This window comes from Streptopelia decaocto (genome assembly GCF_964273445.1).
Source record: "Streptopelia decaocto genome assembly, chromosome: 1".
In the NCBI taxonomy this organism is placed as follows: domain Eukaryota; kingdom Metazoa; phylum Chordata; class Aves; order Columbiformes; family Columbidae; genus Streptopelia; species Streptopelia decaocto.
This window is the reverse complement of record NC_138663.1, coordinates 144927822-144947148: the sequence shown is the minus strand read 5'-3', so window position 1 is coordinate 144947148 and position 19327 is coordinate 144927822. Positions and strand designations below refer to the sequence as shown.

At 43.1% G+C, this 19327-nt stretch overlaps 1 protein-coding gene across 2 annotated transcripts in view; it reads right to left on the bottom strand.

Annotated features, from left to right (window-relative positions):
* Positions 1 to 19327, bottom strand: part of NPAS2 (neuronal PAS domain protein 2) — a 109469-nt gene that overhangs the window by 13690 nt on the left and 76452 nt on the right. For both annotated transcript variants that reach the window (XM_082076058.1, XM_082076057.1), the window contains exons 8-15: positions 13437 to 13555; positions 11637 to 11719; positions 10247 to 10353; positions 8760 to 8907; positions 8082 to 8163; positions 7243 to 7384; positions 6398 to 6504; positions 6143 to 6235 (exon numbers count right to left, since the gene is read on the bottom strand). In XM_082076058.1, coding sequence (XP_081932184.1) covers positions 6143 to 6235; positions 6398 to 6504; positions 7243 to 7384; positions 8082 to 8163; positions 8760 to 8907; positions 10247 to 10353; positions 11637 to 11719; positions 13437 to 13555 — 881 coding nt within the window. The remainder of the gene's footprint in view (positions 1 to 6142; positions 6236 to 6397; positions 6505 to 7242; positions 7385 to 8081; positions 8164 to 8759; positions 8908 to 10246; positions 10354 to 11636; positions 11720 to 13436; positions 13556 to 19327) is intronic.

The following is a 19327-nucleotide window of genomic DNA, read 5'->3' as shown; positions in this document are numbered from 1 at the left end:
GATAACAAGAAGGGAATTAAGGAGAGCCCTGGTGCTACAAATACTGTACAATTAAATGAAATTTGTGGCTACTTAGAGAAATCTAAATGTGACAGGTCTGATTTGTATCAGCTAACTGCTTTGCCTTAAGCTAGCTAAATACGTGAAATATCTTCACATTCCCTCCAGCAAAGCTGAAATCTCCAAGTAAATGGCCTTTAGGTGAGAAAGGACAAGAACTTCAGAGGGTTTATTTCTGTTTATCAGGTGGTGGGTGGCTTTTCCGTGCAATGTGGGAGGACAAAGGTGGAGGGGAGTTCCATGGCCAGCCCTGTTTTTGGGAACGGAGGGCTGCTAAGGTGGCACATGCCGTTGCTGGCAGAGGTCCCCCAAGCTCGCTTTGATGTGAGTGCTTGCAGCTTGCACCCTCTGCCCAAGGAGATGATGTGAGCACTTGCCCTCCAGTGCTTTTGCCTTCAGACAGCAGCACTGTCATCTGCAACCCCGTTCCCTCCACAGACCAGAAAAATGGTGTCAAAGCTCCCAAAGGGGAGTTTGTGTTACTTCTAATCGGTGTTAGAGGAGAGTATTCAGAGAGGGGTCTCTCTCTTTTTCTATTCCATGTATAAAGTATTAACCCGAGTAATGGATGCGTGGAAATCTCTGATGTTTGGGAATAAGGACAAGTGACTCACAGGGTGTCTCGTGCTGCTTGTTGTAGCTCAGCTCCGTGTTTCTGAAGAACCCAGGTACCCTTATTTTAGGAGGGGAATGATGCTATGGCTTGCTTAGATGAGATGCAGCTAAGTTCTGCTTTAACCTGGGTCTGTACAGGATTTTTAAAAAAGCCGATTCTTGCAACCTAATTCTCTCTATGTGAGCTCTGTTAGTAAGGACTACTCTTAAGTCTTTCAAAGTGTCCTTATCACGAAGGAATTAAAAACACTTTTAGCCAAAAGCTGCCTGGCTTGCTGCTAGCAGTCTTTCACTCACATGCGAACTCCTTGAAGACACTTTGGGAAAGGAACCCAATTTTCTTCAATTAATACATGTAAGGAATTTTATAACAGATAATTTTACAATCATTTTATACTTCCATAAGACACAAAGTCCATTTATAGGCCTTGGTTTTGAATCTGAATTTGCTTTGCAAAGTTGCACACAAAAATACATTGTTGTTGTTTTTAAATTATTATTCCTTATTTTTTTTCTGTACCTTCTTACATTTAGAATATTAATCTAATATTGTCTTTTTCTTCTTTCATGTGCTTTTTTATTAATACACTTAACAACAATGATTAGCTGGTTGACTAGAGTGAGCGCTATTGCAGAAGATGACAAGGAACTTTATCTTCCGCTTTTTTCCCTTTCCCAGTCTAACCCTTAAATTTGTGGATAATTCTAGCTGTGACCCCTGTGATTACAAAGCTTCTATTGTTTTTGTACAATGAGACACTAACAGCAATTGACCTGCACCAGAGAGTATTTCTCTCAAGATCATTAACCCCTCTACTAATTAAGGAAGAAAGCTGTAATTGTATAACAAATTAAAAGAACTTAACTCTTTTCTTTCCACAGAAAGCACTGCAGAGCTTTAACTCTTCCATTGGCATCAGATGAAGTTGCTCTTCATCTCACTTATTTACAAATTTCTATAGGATCATTCTGTGATTCTGTGTGATTCTGTGATCACAGAATCACAGAATGTTAGGGACTGGAAGGGACCTTGAAAGATCATCTAGTCCAATCCCCCTGCCGGAGCAGGAACACCTAGATGAGGCTACACAGGAATGTGTCCAGGTGGGTTTTGAATGTCTTCAGAGTAGGAGACTCCACAACCCCCCTGGGCAGCCTGTTCCAGTGCTCTGTCAACCTCACTGAGAAGAAGTTTCTTTTCAAATTTAAGTGGAACCTCTTTTGTTCCAGTTTGAACCCATTACCCCTTGTCTTACCATTGGTTGTCACCAAGAAGAGCCTGGCTCCATCCTCGTGACACTCACCCTTTACATATTTGTAAACATTAATAAGGTCACCCCTCAATCTCCTCCAAACTAAAGAGACCCATCTCCCTCAGCCTTTCCTCATATGGGAGATGCTCCACTCCCTTAATCATCTTTGTTGCCCTGCGCTGGACTCTCTCCAGCAGCTCCCTGTCCTTCTTGAACTGAGGGGCCCAGAACTGGACACAATATTCCAGGTGTGGTCTCACCGGGGCAGAGTAGAGGGGAAGGAGAACCTCTCTCGACCTACTAACCACCCCCCTTCTAATACACCCCAGGATGCCATTGGCCTTTCTGGCCACAAGGGCACAGTGCTGGCTCATGGTCATCCTGCTGTCCAGCAGGACCCACAGGTCCCTTTCCCCACACTGCTCTCTAATAGGTCATTCCCCCATTTATAATGGAAGCTGGGGTTGTTCCTGCCCAGATGCAAGACTCTACACTTGCCCTTGTTATATTTCATGAAATTTTTCCCCGCCCAGCTCTCCAGCCTGTCCAGGTCTCGCTGGATGGCAGCACAGCCTTCTGGTGTGTCAGCCACTCCTCCCAGCTTGGTGTCATCAGCAAACTTTCTGACAGTGCACTCTGTTCCCTCATCCAAGTCGCTGATGAATATATTGAATAATACCAGCCCTAGTACTGACCCTTGAGGCACTCCACTAGATGCAGGCCTCCAGCTAGACTCTGCCCCATTGACCATGACTCTCTGGCTTCTTCCCTTCAGCCAGTTCACAGTCCACCTCACTACCCGATCATCCAGACAACACTCCCTCAGTTTAGCTGTAAGGATGCTGTGGGAGACTGTGTCAAAGGCTTTACTGAAGTCAAGGTAGACCACATCCACCGCCCTGCCATCATCTATCCACCTCGTTATGTCCTCATAAAAGTCAATGTGGTTGGTCAAGCACAACTTCCCCTTGGTGAAGCCATGTTGACTGCCCCTAATGACCCTCTTATCCTTGTTATGCCTTGAGATGGTAGTGCATCTCAAGGCATATCAAGGCATATCAAGGAAAAGCGCATGTCATGCTTAGAACAAGCTTTCTAGATACAGTCAAACATGGAAGACTAAACCTGTGAAATATCTGTAATTGCAGAGGATCACCAGTTGAATCAAGGTTTGTTAACGCAGATCAAAAAACCCACAGCAAAAATTTTAAGTCTGGTTTCTCAAAATAAAAATGGGATTGTGTTGGCAGGTGTCAGGGTGGGGATGGGAACAATCCACTGGGCTCAGTGCACCAGCACTGATGGTCCAGATGGGCTGTACAGCCCAGGGAGAGGGACCAGCACTTCTGGGCTGTGCCTCCCCCTACCAGCACGGACACCTGAAACAGGCCAGCTGGACCATGCCCCAGGATGAGCATTTCTCTCCATTGGGTGCCACCCCAGGGTGCCCAGGGTCAATGCCTCTCTCTAGGTGCTGGCGGGGGAGCTCCAGCCAGGGGAGGGCACCTATGGCCCCTGTGTCTATCAGGATGGTCCCCATTTGCAGATGGATGAACAAGATGTGATGAACAAGAAGATGGACACCTCAATGACATTCTCTTCCCACTGTTTTCATGACAATAGATAGCTGGGTAAAGAGAAGAGACCCTATTTATTTTTTAGCTTGGTTTCCTTTGAACCTTTCATTTCTGCCTACCTTCCACTTTTCCATCCTTCTGGCCAATGCTAGAGACATGGAGCAGAGTTGCAGGAGTCTCAAAAATACCAGGTTGCTGTAATTTCCTGAAAACTATAGCTGAGCAAAGGAGAGAGGGATCCACTCGTCCCTCCTGCAGGAAAGGCTGGGTCCATGCTCCAGCCCTGCAAGGAGCAGTCCCTGGGAAACCAGGTTTCATTAGTTTTGCAGCTCACTGAACAACTTGTTCCTTCTTTCTGTCTTCTGAATAACACCTGCGTAATCCCAAATGGATTATTAGTGCTAATTATTATTCAGTCATCAACATCCACTGTGTTGCAGGGGATTTTAATTTATTACAATAAGGAAGGCAAACAAACAAATATTCTAAATGGGAGCACTTGGTTCAAAGTAAACCATTTACATTCTGGTGACATCTACTACAGTGCTGTCTGTTCATTTAGACAAGCAAGGCAGAAGCTAAAACCGCATTTTGGTGGAGACAAAACTACCACAGCCTTTGCTCAAAATGAAACTAATCCAAGTTCAAGCAGATGGTGCCTGAGGCAGGAGCGAGCTGCAAGCTGCAGATGCAGTTGTGGCCACTTAAAATGTCCTTCCCTGCCACTGCCACCCCATGGGCAAATGCTAGCCACAAGGATGCCCATCAGAGTGCTGGGGCCCTGGGTGGCCAGGCTGAGCACACTGCCTTTGGGGTCCTGCCATCGGTCACCCTCAGCTGAGGGTGAGCAGCAGGAAGGCAGCGGTGAGCAGCCTGTGCAGCTCCTCCTCCCGCGCTGGCAGCGAGAAGCCCGGCCAGGCTATTTCTAAAAGCAAAGAGCTGGTGTTCTGCTACCAAACTGCTGCGATATGGTCAACTAGGAACCTGAAGAGATGTTTGTGGTGGGAAGCATGCGTACCTGGGTTTCATCACTCAGTTGCTTAGCACTACATGCACCTTGTCTTTTAAATAATGTATTGTCTTGCTGTAGGCTGACATGTTTATTTTAAGGTGGGAGATAAGCAATTGAAGGAAGCAATTAATAGTTTATGAAAATCACTCACGTCTGGGGAGAATTGCTGCCTTTCCCAGGAGTATACTTATGGTGTGTGAACCTCAACAACCTGAGCTGCAGCATCCTGATGCTATTTTCCTACTCCACATCAAGGGAAGCTCCCTCTTGAGCTTCACCAGGAGCATTGCTGTGACTTTGCTGCCAGTTGAGAAGAGGGCTGCCTGTGTAGACAGACTCCAGTCAACCCTCTTCCTTTCACCAAGATTTAATCAGCCCAAAGGAGCTGAGCCAGTGGCCATGCAACTGGACAGCACTCCAATTTGGTGGAGAAGAAATGGAGATGGCGTGCCAGTAAGAGGGAACAGTAAGTACTGGGAACAGGCAAGGCACTAAGGCTCTTGATTAATGACTGGAAAGCATCTCTTCACAAACAGCGTTGATGGAGAAGAAAGTGAGGTAGAAAAAAGTCAAACAAAACACACACAGGTTTATAATAAATAAACTAATTGATGTTTGGAAGCACATTAATGAATAACAGAGGGAAATATCTGCAAAAGAAAATGAATGCTCAGAGCAGATAATTGATATGCTGTTTCTTCACTGCATGGTGGTGTGGAGTCGTGAAAAGAATATTAAACATAGAAGATAAATGAGAATTTGTTATTTAAAGCAGGGTTGCTCAGGACTTCCTATGTTTTATATGCTACAGGCAGAAATTCCAGGATCTTGTGAGGGAGTACAGGGTACCAGTAGAAGCAGCAGCCTAGGTTCAGGACTACTCTGGACCTTGTAGGACATCCTAAATTTGAGTATGATGGGGTGTATCATCACAGCATGACCACAGGTGAGAAACTATGTAATGGGAACATTGTACTCAAATTTCCTTCTTCAAAATCCACTGCAAATGAAACACTGAGGTGTTTTTTTGGGGGCCATCATGCACTTTTGAGATATGGGTTAATAGATTTCATTGGAGTAATTTGTCTCCAGATGCATCCTCACCATTAATGGCACATGAAATGGGTTTTATTGAACTTGCATGTCCTTTATTGCTGGTTAGTTCTGCATCAGCACAGCCAAATGGGTATTTTTAGGAGGACTGGGTATCTTTGTTAGTTTTTGGTTTTAATTCTCATTGTGATCTTGATTGTGATGGGACTTAATTTTGTAGAAGCAAAGTTGAAAACTCCTTTTTCCATCTGTTTTTTGTCCTCCTGTGAAATAGATATGTGTATATCTCATTATATGTGTATACCTCAACCTACCTGTATCTGGGGTTCTGCTCTAAATGCCTGTATGCAGTTACATGTTTAAACACTCAAGTGGACAATTCAGATTACCTACAGATTACAATATTTTAAGCCTTTGAGAGCTGAGATTTGGAGATATTAGCTACTAAGAAGATGATAACCTAGAAGACCCAAAAGATCTGGACTCTATTGATTAATTTATTTACCAGATGAAAGGAGAAAATATCAGGAGATAGGCAAGTGATATATTCTATTTCCATATCCCCAACTAACCTGTGCCAGAGGTGCAGGCTGAGTTTGCAGAGCTGCCTGAGGCAGCAGCTGCTGTGCGAGAAGCTCACATGGAGGCTGAGAAGGCGAAGAAACCTAGGTTTGAAACAAAACAGAACTTTATTTGTAAGTTGGGCTCCTTTACATTTCAGGTTTCTTCCAATGCCATGGATTTAGTGTCATTTCTATTTGCTAAGCTGCGTATGTGGCACATACTTTATACTGTCTGCCTATTTTGATGACTCTTTGTGAAGTTACCTGAAGAGTAGTAGGCTGACTGAGTCTATGCACGGATAAATCCTGCTGTGTGCTCGGTGTTCTTGGCAAGGGAGTGTTTGACTCTGCAATCAGCTTCGTTGGTGTAGCTGCAAGAGAAGTACTGGTGAGTTCTCACGCACTGGAAATCATCCCCGTTTGAAGTAGGAATTACGAGACCTGGCTAGAAATGATTAGAGCCTGGCTAAATTCCAGCAGGAGTCAAGGCTGTTCTTGTTGACTTCAGTGGCAGTAAAATCAAACTGATAAGGAGGGCTTGGGCAAACATAAAAGTAAATGAGACAGATTATGATTCTGTGCTCCAATGAGTGGAGCAAAAGGACCCAAGAGCTATGCTAAAACAGCTGGAACTCCCCTCATATGGGCCAAATAACTATAAGTTTAGGTTAGTTCATTGGCTTTCTTTCCAGATCAGAGAGCAGAAGGAGTGTATAAGGTGTGCCCAAGTCTTGGCTGGAGCATCCTGAATCTCAGCCAGAAGAGAATCACCCACAGGCTGTTATTACTCATGTAAGTCTAGAGGGGCCTCGTATTGCTTATACTGATGCTCTCGAATCTGAAGAGAGTGGTCCCCATTTTCGTAACAGATCAAAACAGCAGGTTTCATGGCTAGTCCTGCTGCCCATTTTTCCTTTGTACAGCAGGTTGCACTAGAACCTTTCCTCTTGTACCTTACCATTTCAGATTATGCACTTCATTGTCAGTGACAAACACATATAATCAATACCTCATAAATAAGCATTAAATTAGCAGCTGTGGTATACAGACATGCATTCTGCGACTTGGCTAAATTAAAAAGAATGTAGTGATCCAGAAATGCCACTCACATGCTGGGTCTGACTTGGGTGTATGGGAAGATTTTGGTGAGCTCCTGGATGATACTGAGGGTGTCCGACTAGCGCTGAGGACTGAGGCACCAATATCAAGTGCATTAAAGTGCTGTTCAGGATCCAAGCTGGCACCACTTTCCTAAAACAAATGAAAAAAAGACAATAGCTGTTGTATTTGTCAGGGTGAAAACATTTTGAAATGCATCTAGTAATGGTTGTGCACCCAATTCTTTGGCTGCCCTTAAAATGACCTGAGCAGAACTAATCCCAGGTAGGCCAGCAGAAGACCGGGGCACAGGTGTCAATGTCCCATCCAAAGAGCAGCTAACTAATCCATTTTACAAAGAGCTATCACTGAATTGGAAATAAAGAGCAAGCTACTGCCAGAGTCATTTTGTGCCTTCAGTTGTTTTTCTGCATCTTTCTTTTGTGTTTGTTTAGATGTAACAGCAACTGCAACCTCTGTGAGACACTCAGCCATGCACTGATGAGGAGCTTTTCTTTCTTCTCTCAGCAGGTCACTGAGATGAAGCCAGGACAGCTGATTGCCAGAACATGTCCAAATTAATCTTTAAACTGTAGTACCTCATCAGGGAAAGGTGGAAATATCTCACAATGCCCCTGACCATGTTCAACTTAATGTGTGTCTGTTATTGATCTCCAGGTTTATCCTTTCATGAGCTTATCCAATTTACTTCAAAATTATTCAAGTGAAAAGTGAATTCTGAAGTTGGGGCAATCCACCCTGAAAGACAATGCTGGAGTTTTCACTGATGTTAACACAGGAACAAGTTGTGATTAATACATATATTCATGGAAAAAAGCTTTACTCATACCTTTAGCGCTGAGGACACAACCTCTGAGGACACTTCTTCCAAGCCCATCTCCTGTCTCCTCTCCACCCGAACGTCTGCATAACTGAATGGAAAATATAATTCTAGGTATCAACATGGTATTGTTATATTTCATAAAATATGCTTTAAGCAAGTGGAGGAACAAATTATTGTAACATTCTACACATTAAATGAACAGCTGAAAAATCACTTAAATGCTACTGAATAACATTTGAGAGACTGTTTTCATTTTGGTTTTGCTCTGTTCTTGTCTTCTTGAAGTCAAAATATATATTAAGGAAGTGTATATATAAAGTTCAAGCTCCCATCCTACAACCATTTTATAAGTTCATTGGAAAGCTTCAACATATCTCTTTAAAAGTAATGTAAAATTTAGAGGAAGTGAATATTTAAGGGATCTGTCTTTTCCCTATTTTTTCACAAAATGAAAAAATGCAACAATTAATTTGCCCCGAAATTCATGATTCATAAATCAAGCTTCGCATAAAGTGAGGGTTAGTCTGATCATTTTTTGTAATGTACATATTTCCTCAGAGAGTTCAGGCTTCATTTTGGTTACATAAAAGACATCATGTTTCTAAGGGAAAATGTTGGCAGTCATAAGGATGCTCTTATCTTACTGGCCTTTATGTCCCTGCTGGTAGATATGATTTTCCGTACCTTACCACCATGTGTGTGCACACAATGAACTCTGGCTTGGAGTTCCACTGGTGGTAGGTGATATAGTAATGGGTCTGGAGCCAGATCCACTGTTGTCCTTTGGTCAGGAACCGATAGCAGCACGACTTCCCCTTGCCAAACTGCATCACTGTCAGCAGAAAACACACACAGCTAGTAGCACAATTTATGATGTGAAAATGACGTGAAATGTGAAAAAAAGCAGTAAAAATATCTGTGGCCCCATTGATTCCCAAGGGAGAGAGGAGGCTAAGCACCTCTCGAGTGAGTGGTCCTGTCAGTTGTATGATAGAGCAAATATCATTAAGAACAGCAGGTGTCTTCTTCTGACACTTTGAATGGCACAGTCCTACACAGTACAATTAACCTTAACTTTGGACACTAATGCATTAATGTCTGCTACAACTTAAGCATAGATCTTAACCTGGTTTGTGTGCTGATCACATACTGCTTAATTAGGCATCTGGGATTCATTTTTAAGAGTGATCATCTTAATGTTCTATAGCAGAAAAGTACATGATAAAAATGCTTGAAAAGATGAGTGTTCTCTGCAGAATGAAGTGATTATAGGAGATAACATCATGCAAAGACAAAAATAATTTGAAACTGAAAGAAAATTCCAGGAATGACAAGAATTCAAAGTGCAGTAAACGGGGGTGTATTAAAGGTTTTAAAGAATCACCAACAAAATTAATCTCTGCTTTTTTCCCCAGTGATTTCAAGGGCTTCCTAAATATGCATACATTTAGCCTTTCTATATTTTAATGTCAACATATAAAAACTAATGTTGACAGGATATTTTCAGGACACCCAGAGGTGGTAAACTGAGATATTCCAGCCAGCTCTCTAAGCAAATATTTGAAAAATATTGCCTCATTTTCTTTACTTAGTGAAACAGTTTTTCAATTCACAGAATCACAGAATGTTAGAGATTGGAAGGGACCTCAAAAGATCATCTAGTCCAGGAACACCTAGATGAGGTTACACAGGAATGTGTCCAGGCCGGTTTTGAATGTCTTCAGAGAAGGAGATTCCAATTAAATCTTAATAGACTATATTTAAATAATCACAGGTAATCCCAAGTACATAGTGGGGGTACATTAGGGTAAATAATCTGCTAGAATTTTACAAAATAGGATCTTCTCTGAGATTGCCTGAACTATTCCTATATATTCTTTACTAGCAGAGCAGGTGTCCAATCTGGTGTATTTTATCCACCCAGTGAGTCTCACTGACTGCTTCTGGGAATACAGAAGGTAAAATTGTATTTTTCAGAGCTTGATAAGTCTGGCCCAGACACCAATCAGCTGCGGTGACTCCAATCTGCTATAACGCTGCTAAGACATACAGGCATGAGGCAAGGGTCAAACCTCCCCATACAAGTTTAAACCAATTTTAACTGCAACTACATTTCAGTGAACAGAGGTGTCCTGGTGACTCCACAGGAGCCTGGACTACGTGGTACTTACAGTGTTCATGGCACCTTGCTAGCAGCTCGAGGTCATCTATATGGTAATAGTCGTAGCCAGAAGTACCCAGCACTTCAAAAGGCAAGTATCCTATAATCGGCGGTGCTCTGCAGTTAGGCACAATATAAGTGAGTTCATAAATCACAAAAAAACCCAGAAGTTCTGCATGTTGATGTGGATGTGTAAAAAGCCAAGATCTGCTCTCACTCACAGGCATACAGTCACCATCCACAGGGGATCCCAACTGTTCCCCCGCCTTGTGCCTGGGATGCCCAGCTGGGCATGGCAGTGCTGGAAAATCATCTTAGAACCATAGAATATCCTGAATTGGAAGGGACCCACAAGGATCATAGAATCCAACTCCTGTCCCTGCATGTGACAACCCCACAGTTCACACCATGTGTCTGAGGACGTTGTCCAGTCTCTGCTTGAACACTGTCAGGCTTGGGGCCGTGACACCTCCCTGGGGAGCCTGTTCCAGTGCTCCAGCATCGTCTGGGTGAAGAACCTTTTCCTAATGTCCAACCTAAACCTTCCCTGGCACATCTTCTTGCCATTCCCTTGGGTTTTGTCACTGGTCACCAGAGAGAAGAGATCAGCGCCTGCCCCTTCTCCTCCCCTTGTGAGGAAGCTGTAGCCCCATGAGGTCACCCCTCAGTCTCCTCTTCTCTAGGCCATGACATGACAAGGCCACCACAAGCCCATCTTTTCAGGGAACGTGTGGCTGTGGAAAGCAACTCAGCTTCTCGGGGACCTTCCCACAGGAACCTGCTGTGAGGAAGCCGCTCCCTGGCTATTCCTTGGTCAGGGGCTCTGCTGCGGCTCCCGCACTCCTTGCACTGGGGAAGACGCGTGGCAAGGTGACAAGAAGCCATCGTATGCCGGGACTGGGGGGCTAGGAGAGGAGATCATCTGTCCTGCTTCCCTCTGGGTGCCTTCAGAGCTCATCCGTGGCATGCTGAGGCTTTGTACCTTTGCCAGCACCATTGCTGCAGGCCAGCGCAGACTTTCCCTCACTAACTCAGTGGGAATTGCACACACACAATCAATGGCTGGATTTGGAAAGTATGATTTCCGCAGCTGTATCATAATTAGGTCATTTTGCTGTGTGACAGACTTTGGCCCATTGATATTTTTAAAGGAAACAAGAACAAGCTGATCACAAATTCGGCCTGAGAAACAGAGTAGTTTTGTTTTAAAAGACTAATAAAAACAAATTCAAAAATAAATGTAAAATAGTAACCATTAGCTTTTGTAGGAATTTCAGTGGCAGCTCTCCTGTTCATGCAATTTAGATGTGAAATGGAACACTATTTGAGAGAATTACACTTACAAAAATAGCAGTAGACAAACACTGAACACAACCAAGACTGCTTTACTTGTCACTAACCTGTGATCCAGAAATAAAAATTTCCATTCCAGACTGTGTCTTGATGTGAATTCCTCTAGAGGTTCCTCCACAATGCACATCTCCTGTATGGTGAAGAAAACTGACTTACTGAGTGTCATGGCATTATCCCTCTGCTTCATCTAGCTTTTGTGAGCTATAAATACACGGTGCGTAAGAGGAGAAAACAGAGTATTCACATGTTTTCTGGCAATTCCAGAGAATGATCTATTGTGTTTATCAGTGCCAACATTTTTGCAGGATGTTGGGGACAAGAACCTGTGATGCTTGTGGACATGACTATTCCTCCAGGTGCCTAGGTTTTTATGGCTTCAAAGCAGTGCCTGGGGTGTGAAAGCTGTGTACCCCACAGCCCTGAGGAGCAATGCTCCTTCCCAGCATCCAGCCTTTGCTTGGTTCCACCTGGGTTTGCTATGCATTTCCTCTTTGTGTTACTTAATATACCCACGGCCCTTGCCTGGCGCTTTTGGACATCTGCACCCCTGTTCCCTGGTGCCACCTCCCTGCACTGTGTATTGAGCTCAGTGACAGCCTCCCATTGTCTCCACTTCCCTCTCTGTTGTCACTCTCAAGAAGATAAGTCTTTCAGACCACCAGTGTGTTAAACCTTCTTGGGACCAGAGGACAAGCTGAGGCATGCTGCTATCAAGCACTGCTTTGATACATATCAAAATACTCACAAAGTTGCTTAAAGTTGCTGGCTGTACAACGGCAAAAAGCTTTATGCATACCTTAAATTCCTCTCTTCCCCCCCTCCAGTCTATACCAAAATCCATGCTAATGCCAAGAACATACCCTAAAATTCAAGGTGCAACATACAAACATTGCTGTGTGCATCCAAAATGCTGATTCTGCCTTCCTTAGCCAGTCAGATAAATATTTTTTGCCTTCATTTTAGAGGTGGAAGTCAAGAAGAGGGATTAAATCAGTCACCCAGGTGAACTCGAGGGATTGGTGTCCAGGATTTCATGGCCACTTACACCTTCTCCAGGTCCTTCAGCAGCTGGTTCCCCCCGGCACTGGGCAGCTCATTGCCACGTGCAGCCCATTTCATTTCCCTGTTTATTTTGAGACGTTAGCCAGCCAAAGACAAGGGAATTTGCATTCAGGGTTCCTGGAGAACCTTAACTCAGCCCCTACTGCTAATATGATTACTGTGTTTAAGATTTATGGGAAGTGTCCTCACTTACCCAGAAGGGACCCTACTTGCCTGTCAGGGCTGTCAATCAGTCTCGAGTGCCCCAAAGATCCCTGAGCAGTAATGGAGGCAGGCCAAGGGAGCAGTGATTTCATACCAGCTAGGTCTCAATTAGACTTTTTAATCTTTTAACCTCCCAGGACAAGACACTTGAGGCAGTAGCTCACAGTTGTTAATTACAGAACCGCAGTGCCAGGCACAAGGTTGGGTGGTCTATCCTTATTTCCGCAAGCAACTATCTAACTACCAGGATTTGGGAGGAAGGAAGCTAGCAACAGTCACCTGAAGACAGCAAGAGACACAAATGAAAGCATCTGTACACTGCCCCATCGCAGGGACAGAAAGCAGCATCGAAGAACCCAATTTCAAAGTGACTTTGTAATCCCTAATGCAAGGGGAGCAGAAGTGACACTGCTTCTGCAGATCCTGGCTTGCACCGATAATCCTCTTCACTGGATTTTTTATGCATGAAATGTGATATCTGTAATCCATTCAATTAGCAAAATTAAGAACTTTTTGTGTCACCCTGTCTGAAAGTGTTTTGAGAAGTTCTGAAATGAATGGGATCCAGGGTATGCACTTACCTTTAAAAACTGAGGCGTTGCCAAACGAACAGTTGCAACGAAACAGACCTGCTTTCCTGGCGATGTTCTGTAAACCCTTGGGACAGCCTCATCAAAGCCATTGCAAGTGGAGTTAGGCACTAGGTAGGGAAAAAACCAGGACCCAGAGTCATGCCTCATACAAGATTTGCGCTCCCTGAATATTTTGCACATTTGAAGCGTACTAATTCTAATTTTATTCAGAGTAGTGCTGTAAAAGCTTTTAAAGCTGATATGCATATATTTAAATCCAAGTCAGTCATGTCAGGCAGAAAGACATCAGAGCTTAACTTCAAGTATGAATCTTACAGGTTAATCCTGATAAAAAGAAGGCCAAACCTTATTACAGAGCATAAACCAGCTTTCTGGAAAGAAACCCCACGCATCCAATTGCTCTTTTTTTCACCACTCACAAGAAAAAATGTATTGCTGCAGCATGCTTAGCGCCCTAACTTCCATGAGGCAGGGAAAAAAAAGCCTTGGCACAGGAGGTAGCTGGATGTTCGTCAAGTCATCAGTGGCAAAACCCTGGGGGCCCACAGCCAGCGAGGCTTCATTGAGCCAGTAAGAAGCTGCTCGTGATTCTTGGCTGCTGAATTGTGCCTTCCCCTTCTGCATCTAAGGAGAACCATCCCCAGACGTTGCTCAAGTTCTGCTTGTTTGAAAGAAGAGCAAAGAGGACTCCACGTATGGCACTGGCTTCCAGAGCTGGGCATTTCTGGTGAATCTGCAGATGGCCTGCTGTCTCCTGGGCAGAAGGAAAAAACGGATGTGATGTGGCCACAGATTCTGTGTATGGCTTTTTATCAGAGTCCTTTGTAATTGCATGGATCTTATGTTGCTTTGAGGGCCCCCTAGCACCTCCTGCCGTAAAGATGTGTTGCTGAAAGAACGCTTTGCCTTAAGCAAGCCCACAGTCCCATGTTAGAACGACATAATGCAAATTCTTCATCCAAGTTGGAGCTGTTTAGAGGTGGCAATCCTGCTCCCACAGCAGTGAAATAAGACTGCGTGCTAAGCTGCAGTGGGAACTGGGCTGGCCCCATGGGCTCTTGCCCTGCCCAGCTGACTGTCTCCTGTGGGGGCAGAGAAGGTCCCATCCAGCAGCTAGAATTCAGGAGCATGAGCTAATGGAATGTTAACGGGGATCAGTGCTAACACAAAACTCTCTTTCCTTATTATTAGGCCCCAATATCCAACTTTATGAAGTTTCCTACAGTTTGTCTCTTCTGCACAGGACAAAGCTAGGATAAGTGTGTCCATTTCTGTGAAAATGAAGACTTTTGTACCTGTCTGGGGAGGAGATAACTAGCATTTTTGTTCTGAGGTGCTTCTGCACTGGGCTTTAGTTCGCTAGCATAAACTGTAGAGATGGAAGAAGTCTCAACTTACCACATGTGCTTTTGGAACCCAGATCAAAAGTCTTAGAATAACAATACATAGCTGGTAACAAGGATAACAGGGTGTGAGACGAAAAAATAAGGACTCTGAGGAGAATTCACACCTGTGATTAACTGGTTTAGGCCACTGTATGAACAATACATATTGCACCAAAAAGGGGAAGAAAGGCTCCTCATCTGAGAAGGCAATGCAGATGTGAACATCCACAGAGATTACAGCCCTCCCTTGCAGTTGAGTCTGGAGGGCATGGCTGGCTGAATATTAAGGTAGAAAATGTGGGCAGAATTCTCCTCCTTTCACCAGCAAAGCACACTTGCTCTGGGGACTTCCTAGGAATATGTATTCATGTTCTGCTCCTGGGGTTATGTGCATATATGAGGGCTTCTATGGGATTATTAATACAAGAGGTGAAAAAAAAGAAGAAGGAGTTAGGAGCTACAGGAAACAGGAGAAGCCTGAGTTGTTGGTTCTTTTCTGATATGATTATTTTGTGCAAGTCTATACATTTCTGTAGTCAGTCCTGTTTAAAAATGAATGGGATTGCTATAAACCCACATTAAGGGCATTGTAAAAAGTTACTTTCAAGCTTATTACATAATATGTTGCCACATTTGAAGTCAATGAAGCCGTTTCTCTCTGTAGTAGCCAAGTTCGGTAGCGAATGTTTGCACGCTGGGCTCTAAAATATGAAAATGAGATAAGCACATTCAGCCTCTGAAGTATTGGTATGATAAGTTAACCTAGTTAGTGAACCCATGGGCTTGCAGATGACATCAGATGCAGAAGAAAGTGGAGATGGAGTCACACCAAGGAGAGCAGATGGCTTTTTTACATCAGCTGTTTGATGTAAACAGCCATGAGCCTGAGACATATTCCCAGAAGAGAGCAGAATACTTCCCTGAATGTGGCATTTGCCAAACAGGATTATATTTCCGAAAGGTAAATGTAATACTAAGAGGATAATAATTATTGTATAGGACAGCTACGTTGTAAATTTGGGATTTCATCACAACATTTGGGAATGTTGAACGTAAGCAGCAGTGGGTGAATAAGCCCAAGGAGATGAGACAGAGCTGGCCTGGTGGAAAGTCATCCTGTCTTCAGACAGCTACTGTGCCATCGCCAAACTCAGCTGCCTTTGACAAAGTCCAGAGCACTAAAAGCCTTGATGATGCAGGCAGGTAGCCACCACCTCACAGGGTACATCTCCATCTGAAAATAACAACTACAATAACTGAAAGAAAAAAAAAAGCCCACATTTGTTTCTGAATTACTTTGCTGCCTGACTTATTTTGTTAGTATCTGTTCTTCCCACAACTCCATCTGCACAGCCTGTTTTGCTCTGCTCTTGCAGCTGGTCAGCAAATTTCAGCCTTTTTTTTTTTTTTAGGTGTAGTTAAAAAAAGAGATCATTACATGAGTTAAAATAAAACAAATCCTGGTATGGTCTTTTAAGCACACGTTCTGAAAAGTCATACTTTAAAATTCTCAAAATCTCTTTAAAAGAAACAATATCTTGAAGTAGCAAAGTTCAGTAGCGAACTTTCTGAGAGCACCACAGAAGAAGAGTGAAATGGAAAACACAGTATGAAGTCTGAGGCTATGATGATATTAACATTATAAGTCAAATACAGGTCTTGGACTGCTTTTGTCAGAAGGCGCCTGATGAAAATGTTAAATTGGCTTGGGTAAATGAGGGCACAATTAAATGATCTAAGCAAAATATTCTGAGTAGGGAACTGGAAGCTTGTGTGACAAACCTAAATACACAATCAGAAAGATGAAACTGTTGTCTCATATATATTGGTTAGCTGATGCTCTTTAGCATGAATTTTAGTAGTTTTTGTGGTTACCTATCAGACTTGCTGCTCCTAGGGCTACCACAAAATTCTTTGTAGAAGAAGCATTAAATTACCTGCAAATATCATATAAGAAGATAGAAAGAAACTGATTTGCCTATATACAGGGTTGTTGTTGTTTAGTTTTGTTTTCTTAAAAAAAGACCAGGACACTAAGGACAAGATGTTAAAAAAAAGGAAGCAAGCCCTTAACTACCATAGACAAAAAGACTTTTATCCTTAGGGATACAAATCATGCCACATGAAATGAATGAAAATGTGTTTAAAAACCCCCAGATGCCACATTATTCAGTTAATAATAGTACAGCAGTCAGTTGCTCGGTCATCTTAACTTAGGATGTTTAAAATATATTCTTCCTATAACAGCAAACCTCTCATTTATGCCTTTTGAAAGAAGAAATCCCTCTTTCCTATTTTGTCAGTAGATGTTAATGTTTAAAGAACCAGCCTTACTGACTGTCAAACAAACTGAACAGTGATTTCAAAAAACACAAGCCAAACAGACCAGAATAAAATCAAGACTGTTTCATATAAATAAATTCAGACCACAGATAAACAGAATATTCAGCAATCAGTAAATATAATGAAGAAATGTAAAGTGCTAACAGCAAGCCAGACTGCACTCAGTAGTTTCAGATGAGTAACAGTGACAGTGCCCAGACATCACTTGTCTGCTTTGATCTGCTCTCCCCTTGCTCCTCCTCCTGTTTTTCCCCTCGCCATCATCTCTTGATATGAACCCCAAGTAAATTCTTTGGGACAGGAATGGTGTCTTTTTTCTGAAGTGCCCATAGAGAGCCCAGCATAAGTGCTGCAGATTGCTCACTGCAGCTCCTACGATGTTGCTAATAGTAAATAATAATATGCGGCTGTCAGTTCTGATCAAAACATTCATTTCAGTTTGAGTTATTGTTGTTATCAGATGTTTCTGCATATGCTTATGGAGGCTCAAGATCAGTGTATCTTCTGTAGAAATCTGTTTATTTCCTTTAAAAGGGAATTCAGATTGAATTAATTGTTCTGGGAGTGAAAATATTTTTTTTCTCTCCAGTGTAATAATTTTTTCTTATCTCTAATAGATGTATCAGCTAACAGTAGAGTATCTGCTATTATTAGCATTCAGCAACCAGATACTTCCCGAGTATGCATATAATTGGGAACAAAAATGCACAGTTTTGAATTCCACTATAATAATTAATTATATTTCTTGATCAGTAACTCTTCACATAACACTTATCTCCTCCTTTAAGAGGAAACTTTAGGCATTTTAGATTAAAGGATGGATCTGCCACTTGACAGATGCTGGTGGTTCTTTTTTCTTTTGGTGAACATTTTGAAAAGCAGGACTTTGGCTTTGTCATTAACAGGAGTTTTTAAGCAAGTATGTCACCTCAGAAATCGGATACCAAAGCCAATATTTGGTTATGTAATTGTGAGAGATGTTCTTCTGTTTACATGTGTATGAAAAAATTTCGCAGGAGGGATAAATCCAGCTCACCTTATCTTTTCTTATCAGAGTGAGCTATTAAGTGGCTTTGTAAAATAATTTATTCACATTTAATTTGACATTTTATACCGGAGGCTAAGCATTCCCTTGGATTTTTTTGAGAGTTATCTTTATTACTTGCCTCCCTCCTCATCCCTCAGGCAAAACTGGATGGAAGCCACTGTGTTACTCATTGGTGGTGCTGATTCGACTCTACCACTTATCAGGTACCACTGGTCAACAGGTACAGTGATGGCACTCGACTCCCTCAGATGTTTGCATATATTCACCTCTCTTGTTAACATCTGGACTATGTGACCAGAACCCAAAATATATAAAAAATATTGTAACGAGTTCCTATTTGCAAATTAAAAAAAAAAAAAAAAAAAAAAGAAGTTTGCTTTGAGAACAAGTAGGCGTTTCTCACAGAAGCAGAGAGGGAACTCCACATTCCTCTTCTGCGTGGCCCGTGGGCCACCTCCCCTCCTCTCAAGAGGCTACTGCATCTTCACATCAGGTTACAGTCCTGTTTTACTCATTGAAGCTTAATTAATGATGATTATATAATCCTCCCAAATGGAAAATCAAATCTCCCGTATTTGATTTAGCGCAGCCAGTGACTCATGCTGTCACTTGCATTGCGGTTGCGCTGGGCGGCTGCTCTCGCTTGGGCACAGCTGATTCAAGAAGGGGGGTCACTCATGTGCAGGCGGCTCGTGTCACATCCCCAGTGCGGATCCAGCTGCAGGAATGTCCTTGCAGCAGGGGTGACAGTGTATGGCTTCCTGCACACCATCCCCAGGACCAGCCCCAGCGCGGACCCTCCTGCTAACCCTGGCACTGGCCCGTTGCAGCTCCAAGAGCCTCCAGCCATAGCTGAGCCCAGGAGCTCTGGGGATGACGATCTTCTGAAAGACTGAGCACACGCCGTGAGCTATGTGATCTTTCCCAGGCAATATCTGGGGCTTGCACATTCATCTCTCTGCCCCTTCTTGGCTGGGGGAAAGGTGCCAGTGACTGTTCCTCTGGGGGAGCAGCATGGGTTTGATGTAGGTTGTGTGTGATCTGGCTCCCTGACAGCAATCCTGGTGACAAGTCACCTTGGTAGATATCAGGCATTTGTTCTA